The sequence below is a fragment of the Gossypium hirsutum genome, chromosome A09 (assembly GCF_007990345.1).
Source record: "Gossypium hirsutum isolate 1008001.06 chromosome A09, Gossypium_hirsutum_v2.1, whole genome shotgun sequence".
NCBI lineage: Eukaryota > Viridiplantae > Streptophyta > Magnoliopsida > Malvales > Malvaceae > Gossypium > Gossypium hirsutum.
Window position 1 is genome coordinate 16,720,305 of NC_053432.1, and position 15,662 is coordinate 16,735,966.

General features: G+C 37.7%; 1 protein-coding gene across 1 annotated transcript; it reads right to left on the bottom strand.

Annotated features, from left to right (window-relative positions):
• Positions 1 to 6,575: 6,575 nt before the first annotated feature.
• LOC121205976 (uncharacterized) lies at positions 6,576 to 8,666 on the bottom strand. The gene is made up of 4 exons (XM_041076125.1): positions 8,532 to 8,666; positions 7,720 to 8,417; positions 7,369 to 7,608; positions 6,576 to 7,032 (listed from the first exon to the last, which is right to left on the bottom strand). Exons 1-4 carry the CDS (start codon positions 8,664 to 8,666, stop codon positions 6,576 to 6,578), a joined length of 1,530 nt encoding a protein of 509 aa, XP_040932059.1.
• Between the last annotated feature and the right edge of the window lie 6,996 nt (positions 8,667 to 15,662).

Here is a 15,662-nt window from a genome sequence, read left to right on the forward strand (position 1 = left end):
TTCTGGCATGCCATATCGACATATGATTTCTTTTTTCAAGAACTTGCTAACTGCCGACTTTGTGACATTGGCATATGAAGCAGCCTCTACCCATTTAATGAAGTAATCGATGACCACAAAGATGAATCGATGTCCATTAGAAGCCTTCGGTGAAATTGGCCCAATGATGTCCATGCCCCACATTGAAAAAGGCCACGAAGAAGTCATGACATGAAGGGGTGAAGGAGGCACATGGATATTGTCACCATAAATTTGGCACTTATGACTTTTTTTGGCATAGCTGATGTAGTCTCCTTCCATTGTGGACCAATAGTACCCGAATCTCATGATTTGCCTAGCCATTGTGAACCCATTGGCATGCGTCCCACAGATACACTCATGGACCTCTTCCAGGATTTTCTTAGCTTCAACAGCATCAACACACCTTAACAGTACCCGATCTTTCCTCCTTTTATACAAGATTTCTCCATCTAAGACATAGTCACTGGCTAGCCTTCTCAATGTTCTTTTGCCATTTTCCGTTGCCTGATCAGGGTATTTACATTTTTTCACATATCGTAGAATATCATGATACTAAGGATAATCATCTCTTTCCTCTTCGTCGTCTATATTGCAACAATGAGCTAGAGCCTCATAAATACTCATCTGGATCAGCTTCATATTCTCTCGTCCATTTACTCTAATCATAGAAGCTAACGTAGCCAAGGCATCTGCCATCTAGTTTTCGTCTCGTGGGAGATAAAAGAAAGTGATATCATCAAACACCTTAATTAGATCCCGAACTAGCTCTCGATAGTTGATCAACTTTGGGTCTCTTGTCTCCCACTCACCTTTGAGATGATAAATCACCAGTGCAGAATCCTCATACACCTCTAACACTCTAATTTTACATTCGATGGCTGCACGGATTCCCATGATACATGCTTCGTACTCTTCCATATTATTCGTGCAATTAAAATCCAATTTGCAAGTGAACGGATAATGATCTCCAGTTGGGGATATCAAGAATGCCCCAATTCCATTACCAACGGCATTTGATGCTCCGTCAAAATTCAGTTTCCACGGATGATCTTCTGAGGTGTCCTCTTCGGCAGCTGCCACATACATTAGATCTTCATTTGGGAAATCAAAGTTCAAAGGCTCATAATCTTCCAAAGCTCTGCTAGCTAGAAATTCTACTATTGCACTCCCTTTCACAGCCTTTTGACTCACATAAACTATGTCGAATTTGGAAAGAAGAATTTGCCATCGGGTCATCCTTCTACTCAAAGTAGCTGACTCCATCATGTACTTTAAAGGGTCCAATTTTGAGATTAGCCAAGTCGTGTGGTATAACAAGTACTGCTTCAATCTCCGAGTGGTCCAAACCAAGGCACAACATAACTTCTCAATTGACGAGTATCTCATTTCACACTCAGTGAATTTCTTACTGAGGTAATATATTGCCTTTTCTTTCTTTCCCGTCTCATCATGTTGACCGAGCACACATCCCATTGAATTGTCAAAAACTGTCAAATACAATATCAATGGCTTACCAGGGCTAGGTGGCATTAGCACTGGGGGATTAGACAAATACTGTTTAACTTTGTCAAAAGTTTTCTGGCACTCATCATCCCACACGCCTGGGTTGTGTTTCTTGAGATGGAGAAATATGGGGTCACATTTCTCAGTCAACTGTGAAATAAAGCGGGCGATATAATTTAGTCTTCCCAGGAAACCTCGAACTTCCTTCTGAGTGCGTGGCGGAGGCAATTTTTGTATAGCCTTGACTTTTTCGGGGTCGACCTCGATTCTTTTTTTGCTGACTATGAAACCAAGCAACTTCCCTGACCTAGCTCCAAAAGTACATTTTGTTAGATTGAGCTTTAGCTGAAACTTCCTCAATCTTAGGAACAATTTCCTCAAAACCTGTATGTGCTCCTTTTCTGTTCGGGATTTTGTGATCATATCATCGACGTAGACCTCAATTTTCTTATGCATCATGTCATGAAACAAGGTTACCATGGCTCTTTGATACATTGCCCCCGCATTCTTCAACCCGAATGGCATCACCCTATAGGAAAAAGTCCCCTATAAGGTTATGAATGTGGTTTTTTCCATATCTTCAGGATGCATCTTTATTTGATTGTACCTAGAGAAACCATCCATGAAAGAGAACAGTGAGTAACCTGCTGTGTTGTCCACCAAAGTGTTGACGTGAGGAAAAGGGAAGTTGTCCTTTGGGCTGGCCTTGTTTAAGTCCCTATAATCTACACACATCCTCATCCTTCCATCTTTCTTAGGGACAGGGACGACGTTAGCTACCCATTCTGAATAATTAACAACTTGCAACAACCTAGCATCAAATTGCTTCCGGACCTCTTCTCTTATTTTTACTGCAACATCGGGTCTCATCCTTCGAAGCTTCTGTTGAACAAGCTTGCACTTTTCTTTTATAGGGACGCGATGCACCGCAATATCAGTACTTAACCCAGGCATGTCCTGATACGACCACGCGAAGATATCTTTGAACTCTTGCAGTAAATCAATGAGGTCCCGTCTTGTTTCCTCAGCTATGCAAGTTCTAATGTTCACCTCTTTCCCTTCTTTCAAGGTCACATTCTCAATTGTCTCTTTATGGGGTAGAATCTATTTCTCCTCCTGTTCTACCATCTTTAACAAATCCACAGGTAAGCTACAGTCTTCATCATCTTCAAAATCTCGAGATCCCTCCAGACACACGTCTCGCTCAAAAAGGAACTCCGGGTTTATAACAACGTCACTCATGCCATTGATATCTAGAGACCTATTGTAGGCACAAAAGAATATCCAACAAACAAATGAACTTAAGTATAGCTTTATTTTTATGGTATGATTATAAATGAAATGCAAGAAAATAAAATTTGCTCAAGATAAAAGAATATTTGCTCAGAATAAGACACGAAAGTGTATTTATATTGAAATAAACGTTTTGAACATGAGCCTATTTTGCAAAAGATTCTTATTGCTTCTAAACTTTTAAAACAACAAGTGTGTTTTGAACATTACTCTGTATTAGTACTAAAAACTACAGGAATTTCCTCCGCAGTCTAATTGTTCAGAACACTTCTACGCTCATAAGGGCGAATGCTTGCTAAGTCATGTTTCATCACTTTCTCTTTAGATATGACATTGATATTCAAATTTTCGGTTGCGTCTTCAGCTGTTCCCTCTCTTGTCATCTTCAATTCAGGATAAATAACTCCATCTGACACAAATGTATAAGATATATAGGGAAAAGTCATTGATTCCCACTCAACTTCTGCCCCATTCAGTCGTGCTCTTCACCTCTTCTGCCTCCTTTCCATCTCCTTTCTTTTCTACATTGCATCTGGCCTATACCCTAAGCCAAAGCAATCTTGTTTATCAGCAAAAACTGGTATCTCAACTCATCCATGAAGATACTTTCCAAGTCCTCTTCCAGGCAATACTCCATTTCCCACTATTAATTGCAAGCTCATTCTCGTAGCCTCAGATATTCTTGGCATTGAGACCCTGCCCCCTTCAATGATAAAAGTTGCATTTACAAACTCCAATGACCGAAAGGAACACTCAATTACTTCATCATCATTTTCTATATACGGTGTACTACTAGTAACAGATGCAATAATGTCCTCCTCAGCATTTATCGTTATCAAGCGGCCCTCCGTCACTAACTTTAACTTTTGGTGCAACGATGACTGTACTGCCCCTGCTGAGTGAATCCAAGGCCTCCCTAACAAGCAATTATAAGAAGGCGTAATATCCATCACAAGGAAATCTACCTCGTATGTGTTTGGTCCAATCTGCAGAGGTACCTCAATTCTTCCCATCACTTTCCTCTCAGTGCCATCAAATGCCTTCACTATGTTCTGGCCTGTCTTTATGTGAGAGCTGTCAATTGGTAACCTATTTAATATGGACAAGGGCAAAACATTCAGTGCTGACCCATTATCAATTAATACCCCCGGCAGTGTATACCTTTTGCAACGAGTGGTGATGTGCAAAGCCTTGATGGATCCCATGCCCCCTGGTGGTATTTCATCGTCACTGAAGGAGATGAAGTTATCAACGCTTATGTTACTAATAAGGCGGTCTAGCTTGTTCACTAAAATATCTTCAGTAACATAGGTCTCGTTCAACACCTTCATCAATGCATTTAGGTGAACCTCCGAGTTTTGGAGCAGAGCTAGTACCGATGTGCGTGCTGGCTGCTTATGCAACTGTTCCACAACACTATACTCACTGTGTTTTAGGAACTTCAAAAATTTTTTATCTTCTTCTTCAGTTACTGGTTCATTAACCAGTGGTTTTGTCATCTCTTTCCCTTGTTCAATCATCATGGACCTCCCTTTTCCAGGCTCGACCTTTGTATTTGGCATGCTGACCAGACTCTCCTCCCCTGGATATGTCACATTACAGTTGTAATTCCAAGGTACCTTTTTGTTATCCTCATACGGAAAAGCCGCGGGTCTCTAGATTACAACTTTAGGTGTAATTTTTGCTCCAACTTCATTAATTTTCGGTCGCAAAATGATCACCACTGGGTGATTGACCTCAGAAACCTTCTTTATCAACCCCTTCTCCGAGGAGCATACATCTTCTTTCTTAGTAAACTCAAAGAACTCCAGTTTTTTGTTGTCCATTAGAGTATGTACCAAAGCCCTAAATTCATTATATTTTTCTATCTCATGGTCCTCCTCTCCATAGAATTCACAATAGTTTCTTGCTTCTAGGGATTTGCTCCCAAAGTCCTGCATGACTAGACCTTTCTCCACCATCTTCTTCAAAACCTCCCTCATCGAGGTTCTCACTTCTGCCACATCCAACTTAATTCTCCTCCCCTTATTCTCAACTATTGTGTTTACCCCTTTATCAGTATGATTGGGCAACGGATTTCCTACACTAGGTGCATCATCGAATTTTACAATACCCATATTGATGAGCCTTTCGACAACCCTCTTAAAAGAGGTGCAGTTCTCTATCGAGTGTCCCGCAATTCCAGCATGATATTCACATTGAGCACTTGCATCATACCACTTGGGGTATGGAGGTTGCAGTGGCTTTAACTAAAAAGGAGATACGACGTGTGCATCAAACAAACTTTTATACAACTCCTGATACGTTACTGGAATGAGAGTAAACTGGGGCTTCTCCGTGTTCTGCTTTGTATTGGGCTCTTGTTTTGACGAAGCTTGCTGGCCCGTGGCTACCACTTTCGGTTGATTTACCATGATTGGTTTCGCATAACCCATATTCACATTGCTGACTTCATTTTCTTTCTTTTTCGGGGCTGACCTCCTGGTACTTTCCCCTATCTCTATCTTTCCACATCTTATTGCATTCTCAATCATTTTACCGGACATAACTATGTCTGAAAAACTCTTAGTTGCGCTTCCCAACGTGTGATTAATAAAAGGTGCCTTCAAGGTATTAATGAAAAGCATGGTTGTTTCCTTTTCCAACAGTGGGGGTTAGACTTGTGTAGCAATCTCCTTTCATCTTTGAGCGTATTGCCTGAAACTTTCATTTGACTTCTTCTCCATGTTTTGCAATGTGATCCTATCAGGCGCTATGTCAGTTACATGGCTATATTGTTTCATGAAGGCCTGCGCTAAGTCTTTCCATGATTTGACTTGGGTACGACTTAATTGATTGTACCACTTAGCCGCAGCCCTAGCTAAACTGTCTTGGAAACAGTGGATCAATAACTGATCATTATTGACATGACCAGTTATTCTCCGACAAAACATCGTGATATAAGCCTCAGGGAAACTGGTTCCGTTGTACTTTTCAAATTCTGGCATTTTAAAATTCGGAGGGAGTACCAAATTCGGGACCGGGCTCAACTCACTGGCATCCATTTCGCAATGATAATCATCGCTTTCCAATGCCTTGAATTTTTCTTCCAACCACTTGTATCGGTCTTCTAGCAGCTTTGGAAATTCTGCTACTGCCTTTCCTACTTCTGCGACCTCATCGAAGTCAGGGACCGTAGGATTTGCACGATTGTCTTTGGGGTTAGAACATGAGCCCGTTGGAAAATTTAGCGGTGCCGAAGTACCAGTCTGATATTAGGGTTTGATACTGACAGATACCTTTTGCGGAAGCACTGAGGTGTTTGTTGGGGTGAAATCCGGAGGGTAAGTAAGAATCCCGCTATCATCTTCAGCATTAACCATGGGACTCTTCCCCTTTTCTGGCTTTTCAACTAGTAGTTGAGTTAATTCACTCATCATACTCCTCTGTGATTCTAGCATTTGATCTTTCATATCTTGCTGGATCTTAGCTAATTGCTCTTGCATTTGCGCTTGCATCTGTTCCTGCATTTCTTTCTGCATTTGTTCCAACTTTTCCAATCTTTGATCCATAACTTTGGTCTTTTTCTGTGTGTAGTATTGATGTTTCAGGGTAACTATAATACAATTTTTAATCAGGATTCTTTTGTGAAATTTAATGCACATGATGCGATGAAATGCAAATGCATGAAATGAATGCAAAACTAAAGAGACGTCGATTCTGATTCAATTTCATTTAAAAAACTTTATTAAAAATCAAAATCCTTTACATAAAATAGATCACATATAAAGCTTAGCCCTAATGCTCAAAGCTTTAACTTTCTTAAGAAGGTAAGCTAGCTCACAACCCTGGTCCGACTCTAACTCATACTTCACAGTTAGGACATCGGCCTGAACCGCTAAGGTCTGTAAATAATCAGCCACTTCTCGAATCTGAGCCACAGCTTCACCCATGATGTGATCTTTATCTCTGACTTGGTCCTGCGATCGATGGAGCTGTTCCTTCCACTGCTCATTGTTCGACTCAAGTAATTCAATTCGAAGCTCACAATTTTGTAGTGCAGTCTCGAGCTCTTCTACCTTCCCTTTTAAATCTTCGATTCTATTCAGGCTGGCGTTTAATTCAATATCAGAGTTACGACCACGGTGCTGATGCAGGGCCTTTTCTAGCTTCGCTACCCGAGCTTCCAACTTCTCTTTCTCACCTTGGCCTTCAGCCAAACGCTTCTTTAAAGCGCTTTCACGTGCTCAACCATCATTTAACCTCTTCTCCAACTGATCAGCTCTAGCCTTTTCCTTTTGAACTTCTTGTCGTCACTGCTCTGAAGTCTTCCCTAACTCGGCAGTTCTCATCGATATACGTAGCTTCTTGTAATCAGTTTTTAGACTGTCCAGGTCTTCCTCAACCTTCCTTTTCCCTTTTCTCAACTTCTAGACCTCGAGTTTCTGAACGTCGACATCCAAACTCAAATGCATTTTTTCTTCCTCTAATTGTTCTATCTTTTTCCCTAACTCTGTATTTCTCTCTTCGAAGTCCCATTTTACGATTTCAAGCTCGGAAGGGATTACTTACAAATATTCTTCCATTGTACGAACATCCTCTAAACTCGGCTCGGGGATATTATCATTAACTCTTTTACTCAACCACCCATTGTATTCAGGAGTCGTCATTGATCCAACGGCCAATCTCTTTATCCGTCGCGTCTGTTTCCATACATCAGAAATCTCTTGAACCTTCTTCTTATAATTTTTCTCCCTATACGCAAATTCACTCTGGGCTAATCCATGTGTCATCGGTATAAACTGCCTTGACCTGTATTGTCTTAAAAAGAGTTAAGGGGCATATCCAGCAGCTCCCCAAATTCCAAGTAGGGGTACCTAATCAAAACTCCCACACTGATAGAGGATATCATCAGGAACAAACCAATGAGCTCCCCACTCAACATCCTTTTCCTGAAGATTTTGGAGGAGCGCGATCCAATTTTCCTCTGATATGTCATCTCTCCTAGACATGGCTGCTATCTCCTTTAACGGGGAGTAACTTTCGGAAAAAACCCGATAGGAAACCTTATCCACTTTCCAAAAATGGCTGTGGAACCAAGCCAACAATAACTGTGTACACCCTATAAATCTACCTTCATTTGCCCTCCGACATGCACTCAAGGATCTGAATGTCTCAGCAAGAACTGCTGGCACCGGTGTGATTCCTTTGTCAAGTCGATCAAAGAAATCGGCAACTACTTCATCTATATGCCTTAAAGCCTTGGGAAAAATCACCAAGCCATAGATACTGAAGGTGAAAACGTCAACTTTCCTCTTTGTATCTGGAGGTGCCACGATCAGGTCCCTCAAACTTACCCAAGGAATGCACCTACCATCACCCTTTTGCTGAATTTGAGCTATAACCCATTGTTCACTCATCCCAGTGATACTCATTAACTTCTTTACAAAAGCTGGGGCACTAGCAGCCTTGCAATAAACTTTGTCGACTTGAACCTTTGGACAACGAAGCAAAGCTGTATACTCCTCTACAGTAGGCACCAAGTCCACCTTTTCGAAGGTGAAACAACTATACGCCGGGTTCCAAAATTGAGCCATGGCCCGAAACAAGTACTTGTCGACCTTGATATCAAGCAGGTAGGGTAAGTCACCATAACTTTGATAGAATAGCTGCTTGGTCTCATCATCCCAACGAGCCCATATATCCCTCAATTCCTAGAACTCGTTTTGGGTCACGTTGATGCGAGTGAAGCCCGACAACCCCGATGTATACCCCTCAGCTAGGCTATCCCCTTTCTCAAGTTGCATCTTCTCTGACCACATACGGATAGCTGCATTATCCTCTACTTTATCAAGGAATTCGCTCTCCATAACAAGCTTTCTAATTTAGCAACCGAACAGAAATCGACACCTCTTTAATATGAAATGACAAGCAAAACATAATCATAACAAAACACAACAAGTTAGTATCGAAGAAATAAAAATTTAAGCAAATAGGAAAAAAATTAAACACCTAACTGGGTAATCACTAGAGTTCAACATGGCTCTACCTAGGGCGGGCTCCTAGAGTTCACTATATGTGGCTCGGTTCTAAGGAAATGGTACCTGAACCAGCAGATTCCTCAACCCTCACCGATTATAGGCTCATGCGGATCGAGTTCAGTTCAGGGGAATACATTTCCCTATGGCCATGCGGTGGTGAAAACCTCACGAAGACATAGGTACAGATGTATCCCGAAAGCAGTCCACTAGCCCATGCGGAGGTGAAAACCTCACGAAGGCATAGTTTCTCACTCCCACTTAAGAAGGTGCGACTACAACGGTCATGCAAGATGATGCGAAGGAATATAAAAACAAAACTCCAAATGTAAAACACAAATAAAATAACCAAAAACCATAGAATCCATGAAATGCAATAAAAGGATTGTATGTTAAAATCTAAATTTTAAATTTTCGATAAAAGGACAGAAAATAATCAATTTTACGGCTTGACTCTCTTATTATCCCCAGTGGAGTCGCCAAGCTGTCGAAACCATTTTTAAAGTTTTGGAAAAAATAAGGATCGACTTTAAAAATGAATTATGGAGTCGCCACAGACCTTTTTTGAGGTGTAATCAGATCACCTTGAGGTTGATCATTTTAAAAAAATACTTGATTTATTAAAATAATAATTTTAGGTCTACGAAAATTGAGAAAAAGGGTTCGGGAGTCGATTACGTACAAGGAAGGGTTAGCACCCCCGTAACGTCCAAAATTGGTACCAATTGATTATGGAATGTCTTATCGTCGAAAATTTAGAAAAAAATTAAAATACGATTCCTTTAAAAAATGTATGAACAATTTGAATTGGATTTTAAGGTTCACTCATTTCGAACGAATAAAATACCACATCCAGCACGTTAGGACATGATATTTTAAGCCTCTCAAAAGCTTAGATCACTTTACGATTTCCAAAACGCCACGAAAAGGGCATTCCATTATTTGGCCCAACGAAAAAAACGAAACCCAGCACGTTAGGTCACGATTTCTCGAATTTCCAAACATAGAACATTGCCTTTATTTTAAAATTTAGAAAAATATAAATGAAATTTTAAAGGAACATTTGACTATTTTGGGCAAGCGGAAAATTGAAGCCCAACACGTTAGGGCATGATTTTCCAAATTCCAAAATGTCAAACATTGCCTTTGTTTTAGAGGTTTTTTACAATTGATAGTTACAAAAAAAAATGAATTTAAAGACACCATAATATGCAAGACAACACAAGAATTATGAATCAATGATATAGACAATTTAAAGACTATTAAATATATACAAAGAAATAACCCAAGCAGAAATTCGAAATAACTTATATGCATATAAAAACTAACAACATATGAATAATTATTAAAATATATATATTACGTAAGGGGGAAAAAATATAGAACATAGACAAGTTAATTTAACTAAACATGTATATATGAAAATGGGAAAAACATATTAAAAAAAATGCAAATGATATACACCACAATGCTAAAATATTTTAAATTAATAAAATATACATTGATCCTTTAAAGAGAACTGAATTATACATAAATAAATTTAAAGATATATATATATAAAAATTTAAAAGAGAATATTTACATAACAGATTTGAAAATATATATATATATATATGTTAAATAGATTTAAAAGTAACTATAAAAATAAAATATAATTAACAATGTATATGAAATAAAACTAATTTCATCATAATTATATATGTACAATAATAAAATATAAAAGTATTTTAATTGAATATTATACAAGAATTTAGAATAATATTACATAAAATAGAATTTTAAAATTATACTTTACAATTGAAACAAATAAATAACAAAGTAATAATAATAATAATAATAATAATAATAATAATAATAATAATAATAATAATAATAATAATAATAATAATAAAGTAATTCAAAACATATGTTTAAATAAATTTTTTAAAAGTTGAATGCTAAATAAATTAAAGAAATAATGAATTATACAAATAAAAAACTCAATTAAAATAAAAGATAAAATAAAGGGTATACTTCATAAATAAAACAAATCATTGAAATTAGAAAAGGGATTGGAGTGCAATGTGCACAAATGCACAGGGACCAAAAGCACAAATCATCTAGACCCCCAAGCTCAGCACCCAGGCGCGGGCCAAATCGAAACATCGTACAAATTGCGGGGACGATTTAATAAAATAAATAAAACAAAAATCGGGGCTAATTAAAAGAATTGTGCAAATAGGAAGGACTGGCCGTGCAAATTACCCATTCAAGGTAAAATGCGCGGACCAAGTCAAACGCGCCTACTGAACCCCCCAATTCTGTTTCATTTTCATTTGAAATTCAACCTGTTTCAAAACCTTTTTTTTTTGCTTTTCAAAAAGAAACATTTTTAAGCTTTATTCCCCTTTATTCCTTTTTTAAAGAACCCTAAATGCTTTGGAGTATGCCTAAACTCCTTCACTTTCCTCTCTGCTTTCCAGCCCCAAATCCGATGACAGACGAAGCCCCCCCACAGTGCAAGTACGAAGGTGAGTCTCCCTCTCTCGTATTGTTCACATACAGTAGAGAAAAAAAGAAATAGAAACAAAATCGAAAGAAAAAACGAGACCTTAAATCACCTTTTGAAGTATGTTTTGGTTGCTTTCTATTGATTTGGTATGTATTTTGTGTACAATTTCCCTCAAAAACCCAAAAGAAAAAAAAACCCCTTTTCCCCACAAAATCTAAAGGCTTTATAGCCAAATAAAAACAATTTCTTACTGTTTTTTTGTTCAAATGCAGGTTGTGAAGTTGTGGAGAATGAGGGGCATGGAGTATGGGTAGAGAACGTGGGCAATGGCTGAGGGGAGGCAGTAACTGTTTCTTTCTTTCTTTCTTTTTTTGCTGAAAAATTAGCTTAGTTTTGGGTTGTTTTATTTTGGGCTTATTATTTGTAAATGTTTTGTTTTATTTTTTGGTTTTTGTATATGTATGGGCCTAGGTTAAAAATTGGGTCTACAACTATTATTTACAAATTTTAGAATTAAGTGACCCGAATCCTTATTTAAATAAAATACAATAGTAAAATAAAATAAAATTAAAATTCATATAGAACTACACTTCTTTTATTTTATTTTAGAATAAGGTTTTTTAAACTTTATTAAACTCCATCTATTTGATATTGATTAGAATAATGTGTTTTAATCTTACTACACTCTAGAATATGATTTTATAAGCCTATAAATAGACATAATTTACTCCTCTTGTAATTATTTGAATTCGACATAATGAAATTTTTTTTCCTCTACCCGTGGTTTTTTTCCCGAAAGGGTTTCCACGTAAAGATTTGTGTGTTCTTTATTTTTATTTCTTTTTTCTTTGCGATATATTGTTATTACCGACATTCTATTTTTTTCAAATTGGTATAAGAGCTTCTGGGTTGTTCATCTTAATCTCGGTAATAGCATCTTTGAAGTATGAAATTTAGTTGTTGGATCGCAACACCAGATTCGCGTTGTGGCAGATAAAGATGCAGGCAATTCTTGCACAGATGGACTTAAAGGAAGCCCTGCTATGGGTAGATAAGATGCCTTCGACATTGATGGAGGAAGAGAAAAAGCATAATGATCGAAATGCATTAACAGAATTACATTTGTATTTGTTTAACAAAATTTTGCAGGATGTGATGAAGGAGAAGACTGTCGCTGCATTATGGAAGAGGCTAGAACAAATAAGTATGTCGAAAACTCTGACCAGCAAGTTGCATATGAAACAGCGTCTTTATGCTCATTGTTTGGAAGAAGGTGCATCTGTGCACGAACACTTAACAGTGTTTAAAGAAATTCTCTCAAACTTAGAGGCCTTGGAGGTTCAGTATGATAAAAAAGATCTAGGGTGGATTCTACTTTGTTCGTTGCCCCTGTCTTATTCAACCTTTAGAGACACGATTTTATATAGTCGCGAGTCTTTCACAGTTGATAAGGTTTATGATTCTTTGACCTCGTATGATAAGATGAAGCATCTTGTGGTTAAACTCGACTCTCAGGGAGAGGGTCTCATTGTTCGTGGGAGACAAGATCGAAATGTTGATGATGATCGTAGAAGGACACAAGAACGAAATCCTTGCGGTCAATCTAAAATTAGATCAAAGTCTTCAAACAGAGGTAAAACTTGTAACTTTTTTAAGAAAAAAGGAAACATTAAGCTTCAGAATAAAATCAAAAGGGAGGTTGTGAATCAAAAGGGAAAACAACTAGAAAAATTCGGTAAAGTTGATATTGTAGAAGACTACAACGATGGTGAACTTCTAGTCGCTTCTATCAACAATTCTAAAGTGAGCAAGGAGTGGATCCTTGATTCAGGCTGCACATTCCACATGAGTCTCAATCGGGATTGGTTTACAACTTATGAAACAGTGTTTAAAGGTGTTGTTTTGATGGGAAATAATGCTTCATGTAAAATTGCAGGTGTTGGAATGATTAAAGTTAAGATTTTTGACAGAGTTGTCAGAACACTTAGTGACGTGTGACATGTTCCAGAATTGAAGAGAAAATTAATTTTGTTGAGTACTTTTGATTCAAAAAGGTACAGGTACACAGCTGAAATAGGGTTTTGAAGATTTTTAAAAGTTCCCTCATTGTGATGAAAGGGCAGAGAAAGATTGCCAAGTTATATGTTTTGCAGGGTTCTACTGTTACTGGTATGCAGCTGTTGCTTCCTCTTCCTTGTCAGATGATGATATTACTAAAATTTGGCATATGTGCTTAGGGCATATGAGTGAGAATGACATGAAAAAATTTAGCAAAAGAGGACTTCTTGATAGGCAAGGGATTTGCAAACTAAAGTTCTGTGAGCACTGCATTTTTAGGAAGAAAAAGAGAATTTGATTCATCAGAGGAATCCATAACACGAAGAGAACGTTGGAGTATATTCATTCTGATCTATGGGGCCCATCCAGAGTGCCTTCAAGAGGTGAAGCTAATTATATGCTTAACTTTTATTGATGATTTTTCCAGAAAAGTTTGGGCGTTCTTGTTGAAGTAGAAAAACGATATGTTTTCTGCATTTAAGTCTTGGAAAACTGTGATTGAAAAACAGACAAGAAAACAAATAAAATACCTCTGCACAGATAATGGCTTAGAGTTTTATTTTGATAAGTTTAATAAACTGTGCAAGTTAGAAGGGATCATGAGACACTTGATAGTTTGTCATACTCCATAGAAAAATAGCGTTGTAGAATGAATGAACAGAATGATCATGGAGAAGGTTCGATGTATGTTGTCAAATGCCAACTTACCAAGGTCATTTTGGGCCGAAGCAGATTCTACTGTATGTTTGTTGATCAACCGATCTCCATTTATTGCCATTAAGAAAAAGACTTCACAAGAGGTATGGTCTGGTAATCCTGCTAACTATTCTTATTTAAAGATCTTTGGGTGTCCTGCGTATGCTCATGTTGATAATGGAAAATTGGAACCGAGATCCATTAAATGTGTTTTTCTTGGTTATAAAGCTAGTGTAAAAGGGTATAAGTTATGGTGTCTTGAAAATACAAAAGTTGTGATTAGCAGAGATGTTGTTTTTGATGAAACTGCTATGCTATCTAACTTATCTCTTAAAGCCTCTTCCAATAAAGAAAATCAAAATCAGGTGGAGCATCATATTAATCCAGAATCTACAACAGAGTCGACAAATTCAAAATAGAATTGCTTCTTCACCATAATACTCTGTCGCCAAAAACAGAACTAAAAGAGAAATTAAACCTCCAAAGAAGTATGTCGAGGCTGATCTAGCTGCTTATGCTTTAAATGTGGCTGAAGATATAGATACTAACCAAGAGTCATCTAATTATTCTGAGGCGGTTAGTTGTGAAGACTTAGAAAAGTGGATGTTTGCTATGCAAGAGGAGATGGAATGTAACACCCCTTACCCTTATCCGATGTCGGGACAAGGTACGAGGCATTTTCAGACCTAAACATACACATACATGAAAAATCGGGCCATAAAATTTCTTTTAATTCAAACTTTTCAAACACATGCATGTCGTCCCTTAATTGGGTCTACGAAGCCCAAAACATACATCGGGATTAATTTGAGACTAAACTGAGAGCTCTGAAAAGATTCGGGAAAACTTAAGAAAATTTCCCAAGAAACAGGATCACATGCCCGTGTCTCCAAGCCGTGTCCCTCACACGGTTGAGACACACGACCGTGTCTCAGCCCGTGTGGCTAACACTTAGGTTATTTTCCAAGCGATATTTCTCACCTATTTAATCATTTATTTTCACCAACATTTTAATACATTTATGAATCAATTTAAGGTATTCAACCAAAGACTTATAATTATCATTGTTTGTTCATTTCGTAGCCATATCAATTATGATAAAATCATAATAATTTGAATCTCAAACTTACTAAATACAAGCCATGTGATAGCCTTAAAGTGACCCTAGTCGGAAAGCGGTCTCGGGACCGCTAGACCGAGTCACCAAATTATTTGAATGTGATAATTATTGCCTAAAATATGTGAATATAAATGTGTGAAAGTTTTAAGCTTCGATTTAGTTAATTGCATGTGAATTTAGTTGATAGGACTTATGTGAGAAAATTTAGAAATGTGCTAGGCAAATGCAAGTGGCCTAATAGTGCATGTAATCAAAGGGGTGGACTTGCATGTCAATTTCCCCCCATTTAAGTACTAGTGGCCGGCCATGACAAGGGATGATGGGCAAAACATGTCATGAAACATGTTGTGTTAATGGAAAAATAAAATAAGAAGCATGGGCAATAAACTAATAAGAAATGGAAGGAAGAAAACAAAAAAAGAAAAGAAAAGAATGTGTGTGAGTGTTCCCCCCCATTGCCGTG